This window comes from Rattus norvegicus, chromosome 1 (genome assembly GCF_036323735.1).
Source record: "Rattus norvegicus strain BN/NHsdMcwi chromosome 1, GRCr8, whole genome shotgun sequence".
NCBI classification, from domain to species: Eukaryota; Metazoa; Chordata; class Mammalia; order Rodentia; family Muridae; genus Rattus; species Rattus norvegicus.
This window is the reverse complement of record NC_086019.1, coordinates 161,190,208-161,208,843: the sequence shown is the minus strand read 5'-3', so window position 1 is coordinate 161,208,843 and position 18,636 is coordinate 161,190,208. Positions and strand designations below refer to the sequence as shown.

Sequence of the window (18,636 nt, the reverse complement as noted above, 5' to 3'; positions counted from 1 at the left end):
ATGAAAACTGTGTACCACCACTGCCCAGCTATAAAATAACATTTTTAAAATATACTTGGAAATGTATACCTTTAATCTCAATACTTCAAGACAGAAGCAGGCAGATCTCTGTGAGTTGTGAGGCCCACATGACCTATAATGTGAGTTCAAGGCCAACCAGACTATGTCTCAAAAATACCAAAAAGTCAACCCAAAAGAAAAAAGTACTTGGAATTATTTTTTAAAGGGAAATTAATATCCAACCTCTATATTAAATAAGCAGTAATAAATATACAGCACTTTGTAAGGTCACAATGATAGTTGTTAAATGAAGCTATAGACAGAGGCAAAACCTTAAAGTCTTTAACTCCCTGTGCAGGCAAGGATAACCCTAAACTTTTGAGTCTACCTCCAAGTGCTAGGATTACATTGTGAACCACCATGTGCATTTTATGTGGTGCTGGGTAAGGGGAGGTATGGAACCTAGGACTTCATTCTAGGTAAGCCCTCTTCAACTGAGCTATGACCTGCCCTGTTTATGCAGTGATGGAGTCTAAGCTCACAGCTTCGTGAATGCTAGGCCAGATAGGTATTCTACCAACTGAGCTACATCCCTGGACCATAAAACTATACTTCAGCCCTAATATGGATACATGTACACGCCTCCATTAAACCATCTTCAAACTCCTTCTTAAGGAGAAGGTGTGTGACTTACGGAGTCTCTCAGGAGACTCAGACAGATGACTGTTTCAGATTTTAGGTCATCCTGGGTACCTAATAAGTTGCAGGACAGCCTAGGCTAGAGTAAGACCCTACCTTGTTAAAAAAAAAAAAAAAATCTTTTTAATGACTATCAACACCAAACACCGTTGTAAATTCTGTACGTAGAACTGAAGATTTGCACTCTGACCCCATAGCTGTCAGCTGCAACTTACTTTCATTCTGTAGTATGTTAATGGCATCATCCATTATGCAATCTGGAGAGAATCCTGCAGTCTTTGATAATAATCCCAACAGCGATGCGATTTTCAGTCTCACAGATGGATCATTTTCCTAGAAAAAACAAGAAACAACACACATCTGTCATTCAAAACTTACTCTCAGCCATCAACCACACACAGTACAGGATTGACATCCCAAGTATATTCAAAGAGCCAACTAGTCCGGAGCTTTGTTTCTGAGAAATTCACTTCATGTATCTTAAAAGGCAGCCTTGCCCCATTAATGACATACTCAATACTGCAAATGGAAATGTTTAAGTCTTCTTGATGTAGTTAACTTCTAAAACTGAAAAATGTGCACTTAACACTAAAAGTATCTTACCTCCACTACTCAGTAAATGTTGGAGGTCATAGCCATTTTCACCACCAACATGGCTGGTACTGGACACCCAGCACCACTGCTGGGACCACTGCTCTTGGAATGGATGGAGAGTGGGAACTAGGGCGGCCACTCTTACCACTAGAAAAAAACCCTTCATCACTGACTCCTGTGGACCATCAGGTCCTGAGAAAAAGGCTGGGACAAGCAAGTGCAAGTGGCTGAGGGCGATCATGTGCCTGGGCTCTAGCTTCAGAGAGAAAGGGAAATGAAATGTCGGCCATTTCAGTGTAGAGTAGGAGGTTAATCTCTAAGATTGCTGTGATAAGCAATGTCCCCCCAAGACAAAAAGTAAGTCTCTTTCTTTATCATACTGTATAGTTAAGTACTTGGCACAATACCTAAGACTGAAAAGACGTTTAATGAATATAAATGAAATTGAATGGGGTGAGGAGGGTCTTGTCAGTGTTGACATTAAGTAACCTTTCCATACCAATGACAAAAGTATTTAAATTTGGGTTGGAAAAAATCAACTGCCATGCAAATGTGACCACCCTCTCTGCACACACACCTCACCTATGTATTTTTGGTTGTGGTTTTATTTTTTTATTTTCCATTTATTATTTGTGTATCTGTGTGTGTGTATACACATGCCACACAAAATTCCAGGAGATTCTTCTGCTTCTGCCTCCTTTCTCTCCATAGGAATGCTAGGAATTACCAATATGCCACAGTATCTCCTCTCTCTCTCTCTCTCTCTCTCTCTCTCTCTCTCTGTCTCTGTCTCTGTCTCTGTCTCTGTCTCTGTCTCTGTCTGTCTCTGTTTTCCAAGACAGGGTTTCTCTGCATAGCTATCCTGGACTGGTCTCAAACTCTCAAACTCAGTGATCTGCCTGCCTCTGCCTCTTAAATGCTGGGATTAAAAGCATGCACCACCACAGCCTGGCCAGCATCTGCTTCTTTATGTGGGTTCTGGGAATTAAATTCAGGTTGTCAAGCTTTACACAGCAAGCACCTTTACCAGACTGGCCTGGGACTGTCTCCTGAGACAGGTCTGCTTCTACAGTCCAGATGGCCTGAAGCTTCCTGTGCAGCTCAGGCTAGCTACAATCTCTCAATCCCCTGACTCAGCTTTCCCAGCTCTGGGAGGACAGGCATGCACTACTACCAGCTCATTTAGTTTCTAAAGAAGCACCAGATGCGACCAGGTCATTTAGCCTATACATTACTTTGGGAACATTGTTTTCTGCAAAAATTAATCTTAATGTATAAGTACAGAGAAAGAGGAAGTGGTGGAAACCTGAGCTAGTATAAAGACAAACTCATTACGAAAATGAATATCAATAGCTAGAGAGATGGCTAGGCAGTTCAGAATAGTTGTTGCTCTTTCAGAAGACCTGGGCTTGATTACCAATACCTAGACTGCAGCTACAACCATTTGTAACTCCAGCTCTAGAGGATATGATGCCATCCTGGGCTACACAGCGAGGCACTCTATAAAGGAGAAAAATGCCACTTTGCTTTAAAAACTAAGAGGGCTATCACAGGAGGCACGAGGACCTCACATTAAACCTGGAACAGCAGGATGATGAGCAAAGTACACTCCAGTGTTGAACAAAGCAATGACATGGCTGACCCTAAGTCTTCTTCTGTGTTCTCACTTCACTCTACACGCAGAGCTCCCAGTACCTTAAGCAAGTCCTTTACATGCCTGTCTCCTCTGACTACCCAGCAAACTCCCAAGGACAGCACATACCTCATTTTCATCTGGGTACCCACAGGACCTGGCGTATGAGTCAACACCTTCCTGCTCCTCTGCAACGTTAACTCAGTCTGCAGACACAGCACAGCTCTGACAATCAACCCCACCCGGTCCTCACAGCCTTCTCACCTTGTAATAATGTTCCAAGAGGATCCTGACTACCCCCTCCACACTTTCTGCCTCTACTGGCTTCCTGGCAAACTGGAGTAGGTACTGCAAAGCATCTGCTGGGGAGGTGGCTTTACATAGATCTATGTGGAGAGCAGCAGATTTACTCGGTTTTGTTAATCGGAGCTTCTTAGTAGTGATTTCCTCCTGCTGTTGCTGCAAGACAGTAAAGACGGTAAGAGGTGAGAACAGTCTGTAAATTTAACCTGCATTCATAGGATGGGAAAAATTTTCCCTTCTAACACATATGTTTAGCTAACAGAACTTAAGAAATACAGTATCCGGGGCTGGGGATTTAGCTCAGTGGTAGAGCGCTTACCTAGGAAGCGCAAGGCCCTGGGTTCGGTCCCCAGCTCCGAAAAAAAAAGAATCAAAAAAAAAACAAAAAAAAAAAAAACAAAAAAACAGTATCCTGAGGTCAGTGAGGTGGCTCAGTAGGTAAAGTGATGACTGACCTGAGTTCCAGGTCCAGGACCCACATAATAGAAAAAGAACCAACTCTTTTCTTTCAAAGATTTATTTTATGTATGAGTACACTGTTGCTGTCTTCAGACACACCAGAAGAGGGCATCAGATCCCATTACAGATGGTTGTGAGCCACCATGTGGTTGCTAGGAATTGAACTCAGGACCTCTGGAAGAGCAGTCAGTGTTCTTAACCACTGAGCCATCTCTCGAGCCCCAAGAACCAACTCTTAAACACACACAAACACACACATACACACTTGCACAAAATAAATGTTTTAAAAATGTTTAAATTTGTATAGAAGGGAACCTATCCCTATAGGTTCCTTAAGTCCTGACACAACAGGCAGACAGAAAAAAAACTGTAACTAAGATAAATGTCACACTGAATCACTTTCTTTACCCTCTACTATAATATTTTAGTGTAGGTAACAATCATTTCCATCTAATTTCTCTATCAGGATAATTATAGTCAGGAACATTATATAACATGAAAAAAGTGGCTTTGAAGTCAGAAGAATTGCACACTGCTAGCTAGGCGAGGCCTTCTCATCTATGAAAGGGCATTCCAATACCGTTCCCAGGGGATATGTGAGGAACATAAAGTACCCTGTCTTTACTGTACACGTGATAGGCCCTAAACACATGCCAGTCCCTGCCCCCTCCTCATCTTTATAACAAAGAAAAAATACCAGGAGTACAGAGATTTCATTTTATCACCCTATGATAAGTATGGATATAAAATTTAAAATAAAAAATTTAAAAATCAGTTTTTCCAATGACTGGGGGTACACACCTGTAACCCCAGCACTCGGGAGGTAGAAGCAGGAAGCTCTAACACACAAATTTACTTGGACTGCAGCTAGCTCAAGAGTGAAGAATGATTTTTCCCTGGAGGGAATATGTAAAGAAGGAAATAATCTCGGCCACTGTCAGTAACATTTTATGGAGCCAGGCCCTAATATTTCTGCCGCTGAAGAACACACACTGGTAGAGACATACGGACACTGGCAGGGACTGCAGCACTGGGCGATGGGATCAAGTAGTTGAGCACACACAGTGGATGGAAGCAGCACGAGAAGCTAACCGCCTGCTGAACTTTCAGTCAGGTCTTAAAGCACACGAGTTTTGTATAAAACAGACAACTATGAAAGTTCAGAGACTATGAAACATGGCGTGCTAGAAAAGGGATGTAGGAGAGAAAGAAGCAGCATTATATAAAAACATGAATGTTCTGAACGCCTCTAACTTAAAAAGCAAAGCAAAGCAATCGTGGAAAGCCGGCAAGCTTACTCTACCGCCAAGAGAGAAAGGGGAGGGGAGATGGCTCCATGGTGCAGCACTTGCTGCTCACTCAGAGCCCCACACTCAGTCCCCAGGACTCAGGTCAGATGCTCGCAAACGTGTTTAACTCCAGCTCCAGTGACCTTCTTCTGGTCAACACATGAAAAACATTCACACAGACATATACAGAGATAAAAATCTATCTTTAATGAAGGGAAGGAAGGGAAGAGGGAGGAAGGAAAAGGAAGGCAGAGCCAGAAAATCCCAGAAAGGAAACCACAGAGGCAGGAGTTCTGAAAAGCTAGAAAAGCTTTCAGACCCTTGACTCATTCAAAAGGTTCAGAACTGACTATATGGGAAAAAAGTAAGAATAAAATATTAAAGCCAATGTTCAGTCAAAGTTATTACCTGAGAGCTGCTGGGAGCATAGCTCAGTTTGTAGAGAATTTGCCTAACATGCTCAGGTCCCAGGTTCAATCCCCTGCATAAACTGGGAAGTGACGGCAAGAGGTTTAAAATTCAACCTCAGCTACATGGCAAGTTTTCAGTACCCGGACCATATGAGACCTTGTCTTATTTGTTTTGTTTTGTGCCCCACCCACCCACCCAGACAGTGTTGCTCTGTGTAGTCCCTGGCTGTCCTGGAGCTTGCTCTGAGACCAGGCTTGCCTCAAACTCACAAAGATTCACCTGCCTCTGCCTCCTGAGTGATGGGATTAAAAGTGTGTGCCACCTCACCCCTACCTCACCATCCCTCTACCCCAGGCACCCCAGCTGAGATCTTGTTTGTTTGTGTTTTAAAAAGTTGGACCTGCTGAGATAACTCATGGATTAAGAGCAATTCTTGCTCTTGCAGAAGACCCAGGTCAATAACCAGCACCCACATGGTAACTCACAACCAATTCCAGGGTATCTGATGCCCCCTTCTGTCCTGTCCTCTGTGGGCACTGCACATGTGGTACACTGGCATACATGCAGACAGAACAGCCATACACATAACATAAAGTACAACAATTTTAAGTTTTTTAAAGAAAAAGTTAGAATAAAGAGAAAGTTAATAAACAAATGTGCCAAGATAGCAGAAAGGATAGACTGGGGGAAAAAAAAATACTAGATCACTGAAAGTTAGAGCTTGGTTTTAGGAAAAGGAGAAAATGCTAAAGAGAATGAAAGAATACTGTCTTGCCAATGTAGTTCTCTCTATGACAATCACAGATACACTGCTCTGGCTCTCCAGTTAGACTATGTGCTCCCAAAAGGCAGAGTTCTGATAGCCAAAGACTTCCTACCACACAAATGGTACAGAGAAATCACTCAAGTGTTTGAAAGTATTTTAAAAAATTTAAAACTTTCCTGTTGACTTAATGAGCAAATGAAAAGTTTAAGAATCATTTTCCACCAGGAATGGTGATGTACACCTTTAATCCCTGCACTTGGGAAGAAAAGGCAGGCTGATTTCTTCATGTTCAAGAACAGCCTGTTCTACATAGCGAGATCCCATCTCAAAAAAGAATTTTTTTCCCTAAATGGTACCACTCTACCTAAATATCTAAGAATGCTGGCGACTCACTGGCATAAACTGGGGCCTGGTCAAAATGCAGATCTTGCCTCACCTCACCAACCTTTTGAATTTAATCTGCATTTAACAAAATGTGACCTGGGTCTGTAGCAGGTCAGTGGTAGAGCACATGTCTCAACATGCACGAGGCCCTAGGTTCAATCTCCCTTACTACAATAAATAAATAAATAAATAAATAAATAAATAAATAAATAAATAAATAAATATTTCTCAAGATAAGAAAATTTAAGAAGCAGAATATGACTCTTCTACAGAGATACCATGGAGCACACTGTCAGTTCTGACAGGGGCTTGGTCCACCTTTAAAAGACTCTGAGAGAGGTTGATGGAATTGAGGTCCTGCGACTCTTGCCTGCTTTTTCTGGGCCTTGAATTCTACAGACCTTTAGTCAGCCTTGGGGCTTTGCATACTGCCCAACTTGTCTCTGAAAGTTAGGAGTACCAGAGTGAGGAGTTATGCCCCTAACTGAGGACAGGAGGGCGCATGTGTAACCCGATGTGGCACAACCGAGTTTGAGACACCTGACAGTTTTTAAAACTGTACATCACTTTGTTTGTCCTAATGATTTTGTTTCGTTTTGATTTCAAGTGGGCTGGGAGTGTGACTTAGGGTAGAATAATAACTTAGCATGCCTAAGACCCTGAATTCTATCCCCAGAACTTTCAAAACAAAACAAAACAAACAACAAACAACAAAAACCAAAGTCAGAGTACACCTGAGAACAGCGGCCTCGACCTAACACGCCCCCTGCCTGACAAGCAGCCTGAGAACCTAACCCTAAATCGGCTACACACAAGTTTAGGCGCCTATCTGCGGAACAGGCAGGGGTGCGGACAACCTTCCCGCGCTGACCGGTCTATGACTTTTTCTTCCAGAGCTTACCTGAACCACTTTAGTGAACTCTTCATACACCCGCTTTTTCAGGTGGGCCGCCATGGCCGCGCCGGACCTTCTCGGCTACTGTACTTGCCAAGAGTGCGGAGGTAAACCTTTCTACAGCACCGACTCCGCCGCAATCCCACAATGCACTAGGGTAGCTGGATAGAGAGGCCGCTTCCTGAAGCTCGACTGCCCAGTGAGTCGATTGGCTGCCGCTTCTGCTGGGAGACGGAATTAGATCGCGTCCTGAGAGATGGGTGGAGTAAAAGCTGTTAGTAGCTGGAGGCAAAACCCGGAGCTTTGTCCTAGGGGCTACCTTGGAGGTTCCATGCTAGAATCTTAGGGTGAGTGTTGCCTTAGTTCCAGCTCCTCCCCGAAGTTCGTTTTTCTTCTTTCTAGTAATTTAAAAGTTACCCATCGATAAAAAAGAAGCAGAAAAAAAAAAAGAAAAGAAAGAAAGAAAAAGAAAGCCAAAAATCTTCGTGTTGAATCAATGAAAGGTTTAAGATCATTTTTCTGAATGGTACTACTCTGCAAGTCTGAAGATTTAAGAATGCTTGTGGTCCACCCGGAAGCCAGGTCTCTGTCAGAACTGTCAGTGTGCTCCGTGCATCTCTGGTGTAGACACTCATGCCTCCTGATAGTTGGCAAGCAGTGAAAAGAATCTTGAGACAGAGGATGAAGCCACATGTTGATATTGAAAGGCAAAAAATTTATCATTACAGTCCCCCTTAGTAAGAGGATGGGGTGGCATCTAATATAGCAGCGGGATTCTTACATAGGTTCTTTATGACTTTTGCAAGCAAGCAAAGCTTAATAAAAGAGGAACTTTTATAGCACTTAAACAGTTACAGGTTTTTAAATTCATTGGAGTTGGCAGTTTTCAGAAAGCCTTGTATTTTCAAGTCAAGGCAACCTAATTCTCAGAAGGTCTTGGTAGTCTGTTTCTTTGAAAAACAGTCTGCATAATAGGAACATAAATTTACCTAAAAAATACAAATAAAATATCAAGACTCTGGAAACAAGTCTGGAAGCTGAACAATGAGGAGAATGGAGTTCCTGTTCTTATTTAATTAAATATTAAAGTAAATAGTGAAGGCAGAAATAAGGGATCAGATTCTAATACCACAAAACTCCTTTAAGGCTCTGGTACTTGAACAAGTAACCTTCAAGACAATCATATTGGTGATGCCTAATCTAACAAAAACACACTTAACAGTGGAATGAAATGACACAGAAACAAGAACACCCTGTGAACAAATATATGTGGTGCTGTCCACATACAGTGTTACCTGTTCTTTTTTTATAACCAGAAAAAAGGTTAAGATGGGATATTTAGAGCAGGAAACAAGAGGTTGGTAGGCACAGAGGACGCAAAACACATAAAAGATTATTGTTATCCTATATGTGGGAAGACTGGGTTACAACTCAAATGGAAAGGTATCCTAGGAGTTGGGAGCCAAGGAATACCACAAAGTCACATTGCACAACAAACTTCACATAAGATTCGTTGGCAGGGAAAAGCCCAGAAGGTGACTGCCAGTGCTCAGACAGGAAACAACAGAGATCTGAGGAGAGACAGGGTTTATATAGGATTCCTAGGGGGTGGGGGTTAGGTTCCAGGGTGGGGATTGGTGGGATTGTTTCAAGTCTAGAGCTTCTTATTTATTTTAAAACTCTAGAGTTGGGGCTGGGGCTGGCTGTTAGGCATTCTGTGGATGGAAGCTGGTGGTTGGAGGTCCTGAGGGTGGGGCTAACCTGGACACTCATGCACCTCAAGGGGCTTACAAAGAGACCAGCTTTCCTCAGGAGGGTTTTTCATCTGACTTTAAAAGAGTACATTTTCCAGAGGGGGAAAAAAGGAATCTCAGGCATCAGAGACAACAGAGCATACAGTGTGTCAAGAAAAATAATTAGCAAACAGTACATTGAGTAAACATTAGCTGTTTTTATCATTCCAATATTTGAATATTCTATCTAATCCAAGTTGGTGGTAACTGTAAAACCACTAGCTGGTGGGTTTATACCTGTACTCCCAACCCCAGACAGACCAAAATAAAAGGATCTCTTATGGGCTAGCCTATGCTTTATAGCAAGTTTAAGGCAAGCCTATGCTATCCATTATTTTATATGTCACACTAAGAGAAACTGAAATTTTGATAGGTCTGCCTTTATATGTTACTTGGCCTTTTCTCCTTGCAGGTTTTAATATTCCCTCGTTGTTCTGTACATTTAGTGTTTTGATTGTTATGTGGAGAGGGAACTTCCTTTTCTGTTCCAATCTGTTTGTTGTTCTGTAAGTTTCTTGTACCTTTACTGCCTTGGGACTGTTTTTCTCCTGGGTTGCCTCATCCAACCTTGCTATGAGGGTTTGCATCCTCTTTGGCCATGTTCAGTGGATGTCCCTGAGAGAACTGCTCTATGTAAGGAAAATAGAGGAGGATCTGGAGAGGAGGGGAGGTTGGGGGAGGAACTGGAGAAGTAGAGAGAGGGGAAACTGCCTTTGGGATGTAATATATGAAAGAAGAAAAAAAAACTGAAACTAAAAGTAGTGATAAAGGAATGGATAAAGTCAAAGTATAATAACATAGGTGTAAAAATGCCATACTGAAACCCATTCTTTGTAATACACACACATACACACACACACACACACCATGTACAATGGCCCACATCTGTAATCCCAACACCAAGGATGTATAGATATGAGAATCTGGAATTCAAGGCCATCCTTGTTGGCTACTCATGCCAACTCCCTGTGTGGATAGATACTCCCTTTATAAACCCTCAAGGCATAAAAGTGGCCACCCTCACTATCCCCATCATCCACACTATCCCCATTATCCCCATCCTCACTTAACTGAGGAACTTAACAGCCAGGTACTACCCCACCTTCCCCACCCCACCTCCCATTTTCCTCTAGGCCCTAATGTCCCTGTCCCAGCTCCAAGATAGGAGAGCAGCCAAGCCTCACCCTACAGGAAAAAATTCCCACCAATCTCTGAGCTCACCCCAAGATCAAGCCATAAAATCCCTCCAATCCCCAGCCATCCTGGAAAGCTGCACTCTCCAAGAAACTATTTAAACCCTGTGTTCTGCTCAGTTCTCTGCTGCTTCTCTCTCAAGCAGAGGCAGACACACTCCTGTGTTTTTCCTTCCCAATAAATCTATTGTGTGAGATGTGTTGTGCAGTTTGACTTTATTGTATGCCTTGGCTCCCGATCACCAGGATGCGTTTTCCATCACAGCTATAACAGTTACCTGTGGTGTGGTGACTCCGGGAGACTCTCCTTTAGCCTGAGTTTCCCCCCAGGGTGTGGAGTCTGGGCCACACTGGGATCCTATTTCCTCATCTCCAGTGCATTTGCAACAGACTTCACACACCTGGCACACACTCTTTGCTGGCTGGTGCATCCCTCCGCTTCCTCCAGTAGTGTCCTCTGTCTATAGCTACAGCTCAACAATTTCCTGTCTCCAAGCCTTTGTTCTCAGCTTACTGGATTCGGTTTAATGGGATTTCGGGTGTCTTTTAGGTGCTCTTTAAGTATGAGTGGCATTAGACTATTGTTTCATGCTGTCCTACTTCAATTAAAAGCTGGCTCTGGAGTTAGCGTATGCCCACTTCATCCCAGCCCAAGCATGCTTATTTAAAGGTTTCCTGTAAAATGTCTGTGCCGTGTCAGGCGAGCCTGACTATGTAGCAGAGAAAGGAGAACAGACGAAGTAAAAGAACGGACCATTCACAACGGGGACTGTTGACACTCACCACGTGCTCTTGGTTTCGGTTTAACTCTCCAAAATTTTTGCTAAGGTTTATATAGCTTACCTCAAGATGGGTAAGCCTATTGGGTGTGATTAAAAACAGTTTTTAAAGGGGTTAACTGAAAACTCCTAACACTGGGGTTGGTAGTTAAATCTACACATAGGTAATCTTAAAGAAATGCGGCTTGCCGCCATCTTAGCCTCATCCCTGCCCCACATCGAGATGAAGGCATCCACGCGGCTGACGGCCATCTTTATTAGGGTTGGAAAGGATTAACCTTGCCATGTGACCTCACTCCCATCTTGATTAAAAGTGACCACATGGCATAAGCCAACCAAGGAAAAAAACAACTCCTCCTAGCCGTGAAGTCCAAACCAGATGATTCCTCCACTATTTTAGATCACAGTACTCCAGCCTTTGTCGGTCGCACCCACAGGCCTTTCTACTCCTCTCCAGCCTCTCTAGTATCCTTTTTTCCTCCTCAGCAACAGGCTACTCACCCAGTCGGGGCTGAAGCAGTCCCCTACCAGGACCTTAAATGGAATTGCAATAACCCAGGAGGCATCCTTGCTAGAGATTAGTTGATAATTTACCTCCTGGCTGGACTTCACAAGGCCACCCTCAAAGCAGTAAATTAGTTTTAAAAAAAACATCCAAGAGGTCATCCAGGACAAATACAAAAACCCATCTCAATTCCTAGACAGCCTTACAGAGGAAGGCCTCTTACATAATCTCAATTCCTAGACAGCCTTACAGAGGAAGGCCTCTTACATAAACCAGTCTGGATCCTGAGACCTCAGGTAGAAAGCAACTCCTTATGGCCTACTTCTTCTAATGTCAGTTTCCCTACTATTAGAGCCAAACTAAATGTCTAGAGAAAGGACCCCTGACTCTGCTGTCAGAAGTCTTAGTGGTAGCCTTTAATACCTGATGCTGGTGAAGGTCTTTTGACCAACCATACAACTGCCCAGGCTCCCAAGGCCTGAAAACCTCCATATCCCCATTTCAAAAGAGGTCAGGAGGGTCACTGGGCCCAGGCCTGTCTAACACTTGTAAACCACCTAGACCACGTCTGAGGTGCCATCAAAAACAGCACTGGGGTATTGACTGCCCTCATGTCCCACATGGCATGGGAACATCAAGTCCAGATTGCCCTTCAGCTGACCTCATAGATCTGGCCATGGACAACCAAGGGGACCCGGGCTTCCTTGGCCTGGCCACCACCTCTCTGATCAGGAGCCTTGGATAGACATCACAGTATCAGGGTGATCCATATCCATCCTTCTGGACACTGGGACCATCTACTCAGTCCCAGTGAAATTTTAGGGACCTACATCTTTTTTGTTCCCCTATTGTCAGTGTAGGGGATAGCTTTACCTGCCTCACCAAACCCCACCAAATATATCACCAAGGCTCAGTCCCACTCTCTCTCTTTCCACAGTCTCCAGGGATTTGAGCCTCTTATCTCTGACCTCTTAAAGAGGAATCTTCTGTGCCCACTTCTTCTTACTTTAATAGCCCCATGCTCAATGGTTAAAAAAATAGCCCAGTGGACCCTCCCACTTGGTTCAGGATCTCTGACTTCTCAGCTCAGCAGTGGTTCCCCTTCACCCCATAGTATCCAACCTTATTCTCTGCTACCCACCTTCCCCTCAGAGACCTGCCATTTTTCTGTCCTAGACCTCAAGAATGCTTTCTTTTCTGTTCCTCTGGGACCACAGCCATACAGTATCTTTGCCTTTACTTGGACTGACCCAGACACTCTCATTTCCATCCAGGTGGAACTCACTTAGACCATCCTACCCCAGGGTTCTGGGACATCCCACACCTATTTGACCAGGCTCTAGCCTTTGACTTATTCTGTTGTCTTTTCCTAAATTCAATCTTATACAATACATAGCCAATCTTTTCCTTTATAGTTCATCCCTGAAAACTAGCCAGACTGACATGCCTCTACCCTATGAAACTTTCTGTCCAGCTGGGGATATAGGTCTCACCCTCTATGGTCCAGCTATCCACTCGTTAGACTATGTATCTAAGATTAGCTATTACTTCAACTCAAAAGGCCATTACCCTAGATAACAAACGCTTAATATAGTCACTCACAATCCCCACCACCAAGGATAAAATTCTATCCTTCCTAGGAGTGACCAGCTTCTTAAGCACTTAGGGTTTTTTTTTCTCTCTTTTCTGGCCCTCCTCCTGTAGGAGGTGGCCCTTGGCCCCTCACACTAACCCCTTCTTGCACCTACTACTAAGCTACTCAACAGACCCTCCTCCATCTTCCAAAACTAAATCACCCCTTCTCTCTCCATGTATAAAAAAGAAGAGATAAGCCCTGGGGGTCCTGGGTTACCAAGGCTTTCCTTTGTTCCTATTGCATACTTACCAAAAAATTGGACTATACTGTCCAAGAATGGGCTCCTTGTCTGTGTGGTGAACTTTACCTATGCAAATAAAAAAAAGATTAATTCTCTTAGTTAGGGTTTCCACTGCTGTAAAGAGACACCATGACCACGTCAACTCATGTTTCCTTACAAAAGAAAATAAGTGGGACTGTGTTACAGTTTCAGAGGTGTAGTCCGTTATTATCATGGTGGGAAGCATAACAGTGTGCAGGCAGACGTGGTGCTGGAGAGGCCAAGAGTTCTACAGCTTAATATGCAGTCAGCAGGAGACTGTGTACAACACTGGGTGTAAGGAGCATATGTAAGATCTCAATGCCTGCCTCCACAATGACATACTTCTTCAGCAAGGCCATGCCTGCTCCAGTGAGGCCACTCCTCCTAATAGTGTCAACCCCATGAGCCAAGCATTCAAACACATGAGTCTATAACTATTCAAACCACCACATTAATGTTCAGGTCACCCTACAGTCTTCTCTTTTCACCTCCTATACCATCTCTTACATACAAAGCAAGGGTCTTCAAACGCTACCAGCTTCCAGAGTCCTCTCTCTTCAGGACAATGGTAGAGGATGCAGCACTTAACCTTTGGGCCAAGCCTGTGTCTCAGCATTCCAAACTGACCTGTTACTCATGTGACTCAAAGTCAGGTCAGTTCATCTGTTTCTGCTGTCTTCCTCCACCTATTACATTTGGTTCCTAATTCTAGAGTGTACCTCTTCAGCAGCTTCTTCTGTCCACCTGTTCTACCTGTCCGTCTCTCCCTGCCTACTTTGTGAGGAACCTTTCTCTGGCTCCTGGAGCCTGCTACACTCTCCAGGGACCGGCAATTTGGGCAACTCTCTAGTTATTAAGACACTTGCTCCTCTCTCTCTATTGCAGTCTTCCCTCAGGAGCTGCCCGCTAAGCCCCACAGCTTCCTTAAGCACTTCTGGGCCCCTGTGATCTTGTCTCTCCAGTCTTGGAAATCTCACAGCTTCTCTATGCCCTCTGGGCTTCTTTATCTCTCAGTTCCCATTTGGATCCTATAGAAAACCTTCAGCAGAAATTTTTTTTGCTACCCTTTCTCTCTTCCTCCATAGACTCAGATTTTCACTGTACGTGAGATCTTAATAGATGCATTCAAATAAAGTCACTGACTCAAAAAAAAAAAAAAAGAAAAAAGAAAAGAAGGTTGTGAATTCATGTTGAATGGAAAGTTCTAAAAGGTATTGGTTACTTTGTTTTAACCCATAATACATATTATTATTGTATATTTATATCATATATAATATACACTTATATAACATATAATATAACATATAGGCCCCACCTCTGTGCTTCCTTTTTTCTTTTTTCTTTTTTCTTTTTCCCGGAGCTGAGGACAGAACCCAGGGCCTTGCACTTGCTAGGCAAGCGCTCTACCACTGAGCTAAATCCCCAACCCCTCCGTACTTCCTTATATACCCTAATGGCTCTTTTCCAGCCCCATGGTGGGATAGTGGCCAGGTCCTGCTCTACAGGGAAAAAAAATCCCACCAATCCCTGAGTTTGTCCCAAGATCAGGCTGCATAATCCCTCCAATCCCAGGGCACCCTGGAAAGCTCCACCTTCCGAGAGACCCTATATAAACCCTGTGTTCTGCCCAGTTCTCTGCTGCTTCTCTCCCAGTCAGAAGTAGCCACCCTTCTGGGTTTTTCTTTCCCTAAATCTCTTGTGTGAGGATCGTTGTGTGGTATGACTTTATTGTATGCCTTGGCTCCTGATACCAGGATACCTTTTCCTTCTGAGCTGTAATGCTTATAATTCTACAAATAGGAAACAATCTGTATTATACCTTTCAACATAAATGAGCATGTGAATAAATAAATAAAACACTTGTTCAACAGCACCTGATAAGATTGGAATGATAACTGACATTAATGTGTCCTCTGCAAAGATGATGCATGCAAATTCATGAAGCATTCCGTATTTTTAAAGCTGCATCTAAACAAAAGATTGCAAAGGTTTCAGCTTTTCAAATTGGTGTGGAACAGTACATAGGTGAGATGCTTTGCATGTGTGGTGTGCCCATAGATAGGTGTAGAAGCCAGAGGTCAATGTTAGCTGTCCTCAAACACTTGCACCTTTCCTCTTGAGACAGTATCTCTCACTCACCTCTGAACTTGTTGCTATTTTGGGTAGACTGACATTGAATTCCAGTGGTGGTGCTTTGCCACAACCAGGTGGTTACTGGGGTCTGAATTCAGTTCCTAGTGCTTACCCACTGAGTCATTAGAAAGAAGGTTGTTTCTGGCTTCCACATGCACATACATACAGACTAAGAAGATGGCTCAATCAGCAATGTGCCTCCAGCACACTGGATCCTGTGGGTGTGGTGGCACACACCTTTAATTTCAGCACTCCAGGGCAGAGGTAAGCAGATCTCTGTATAAGTTCAAGGACAGTCTGGTTATTTAAAGAGTTTCAAGCCACTCAGAACTACATAGTAAGACCCTGTCATTATTTAAAAAAAAAAAAAAAGTAAGGTAGACTCCATCGTCCCTCCTTTGAATTTTGGTTGGCATTAAAATTTACCAGCAGAATGTGGCAGAAATAATGATGTAATAGATTTGATTCAAGCATTAATATGCACATGCCTTTTATTATACTGGCCCAGAAACAAAGCTGCCTTCCAATCCAGGGGAGACAGTCCTATCACAATGAGATAACTCCAAGAATGGAGGGATATAGTAGTTTTATTATCCCGTTATGTAAAGTAAATCTGCTCTTAGCCTCTCAGCAGATTTGTAAACATCTTCAAACAAAGCTGTCGTGCCATTTGCTCAGAAATGCCAGAGTGTCTCCCAACAGTTGGTTAAAGTTAGCAGCACTAACTGTTTTGCAGTGATATAAATCTGCTGCCAGAGTGCTTGTAGGATAGGGAGGTAGCACTGTTGGTAGAACGTGTGTCTGTTCGTCATGTACGAAGCACTGGGTTCAATCCCCAAAGGAACCAGGTATGGTGGCACGTGCCTATAATACCAGCATGAAGGAGCTGGAGGCAGGAGAAAAAGGAGTTCAAGGTCATCATCCTCAGCTACGTAGGAAGTCTGAGGCTAGCCTAAATGACAGGAAACCTTTTTTCTAAAAAGGAGTCCTGTGCAAAATAATGTCCTCCTGTAAGTTGATGTCATTATGCAGGTGACAGGAGGTACAGGATAGGACAAGACCTGTCATTGGACAAGAAGGAAGGGTGGGCGGGGAAAAGTTTTAGAGAGGCGGAGGAGGGGGAGGGAGGGTAGTTAAAACATGATGGTAGATGTTAAGATTCCTCTCTGCACATATTACAAGTTGTTATGACTATTCTTTTTTTTTTTTTTTTTTGGAGCTGGGGACCGAACCCAGGGCCTTGCGCTTCCTAGGTAAGCGCTCTACCACTGAGCTAAATCCCCAGCCCCCATGACTATTCTTAAGGGATGGATGTGTATAGGATTTTGTGTTGTCTAGATGAGCAAATTATACCTTATCAATTGGATCAGAGAATATTGTGTGATGTATTCTGTCATGTGGCGACTTAATTGAGTTCAAGAGAATGCATGATGTCAGGATGCACCTGGCCTGCCACGGAATTGGGATGTGTATGCCTGGTGTGGTGGAAGAGAGACAAGAGTGAGTGAGGTTGGGGCGGCCTGACAGGGTGCCATGTTGGAATGGTTCGCAGACAGTAGAAAGCAGATGGGGGCAGCATGGAACCATCTAGATAAATTAGCACTAGTTCCAATGGTCCGCCAGAGCGAGAGCCAGCCTGCCAGGGTGCTCGTGGGAACCGGTTCCGCCGCACCATCCCTATCAGGAGTTAACCACTGGTCTTTGCTGTGGACAGGTTAGGCATACATCACTGGCAAGATTAGCTTTGATGGGAAGAAGTCCATCCTGTAGAACCCATGTCTAGCCTTTCGGGGCATTTTGCTCATTCATAACTCCATTTAGCAGATATGAAAAAAAACTGGTCAAAAAGACTGACACCATAAGCTGGACCATTGTATCCATTTAATTTTTTAGAACCCCTTGTAGAATGGATGTCTTCTGGTGGACATGCACAGGAAGCAATATTTTGACTCACTGACAAGATGGATTAAATCTCTCCACTCTCCAAACCAGCTAAAACAATCCAACATACCTTAAATTGCTTCTTGCCCAGTATCTGGTTACAGTGATAAGAAAAGTAGCTAATGCTGGCCAACCAGTAACAGGAATGGCTCGGCCTTTCACAGTGGGAAGGGCAGGGGTGAGGTAGTGCTGGGAGACAGGGAAGGATGATAAGAATAAATAGGAACAGAAAAGGATGGGCAGCAATGAACATCTGCAAACTTGGTGTAGCGCCTTGAACTAGAACATCCCCATGAGGGCCAGCGACTGCTCTCTGCAGTTTTCTTTGGATTATGGCGGCTGTCTTTAGCGTTGTCTTACGTTTCGTCCTCCAGCCTTGCCGTTTCTTAAATTAGTCCAAACTGATATGAAAGACTTACACATAAATGGAACATACTATCCTGAACAGTGGGTTTTGTTGTTGTTGTTGTTGTTTGTTTGTTATGGTTTTGGGGGTAAATAATTTTGTTTTGTTTTTAGATTTGTTTATTTTTAAAAGTACGCTATAGCTGTCTTCAGACACAACAGAAAAGGGCAACAGATTGCATTACAAATGGTTATGAGCCACCTTGTGGTTGCTGGGAATTGATCTTAAAACCTCTGGAAGAGCAGCCAGTGCTCTTAGTCACTGAGCCATCTCTCCAGACCTGGTTAGGTTCTTTAAGACAAGCTTTCTTAGTATAACAGCTCTGGCTGTCCTGGAACTAACTCACTCTGTACACCAGGCTGGCCTTGAACTCACAAAGATCCACCTGCCTCTGCCTCCTTAGTGCTGAGATTAAAGGCATACACCAGCACTACCCAGCTATCTTGAACATGGTTAATACTTTTACTGTTTTTCTTTTTCTGTTAAGATGAAAGGAGAAGGCAGTGTTTTGAATTAAATGAGCATTTATTTCTCTGATTATTTGAAATCATCTAT

General features: G+C 43.5%; 1 protein-coding gene across 2 annotated transcripts in view; it reads right to left on the bottom strand.

Moving 5' to 3' along the window:
* The window catches only part of Ints4 (integrator complex subunit 4), a 63,759-nt gene extending 56,199 nt beyond the window's left edge, over positions 1–7,560 (bottom strand). The window contains exons 1-3 of one of the 2 annotated variants that reach the window (NM_001191629.1): positions 7,440–7,560; positions 3,191–3,385; positions 915–1,032 (exon numbers count right to left, since the gene is read on the bottom strand). In NM_001191629.1, the coding sequence (NP_001178558.1) occupies positions 915–1,032; positions 3,191–3,385; positions 7,440–7,493 (367 nt within the window). In that variant the 5' untranslated portion in view covers positions 7,494–7,560. Of the gene's footprint in view, positions 1–914; positions 1,033–3,190; positions 3,386–7,439 lie in introns of those variants that run through there. The other variant, XM_063262797.1, reaches the window with a different exon arrangement.
* Between the last annotated feature and the right edge of the window lie 11,076 nt (positions 7,561–18,636).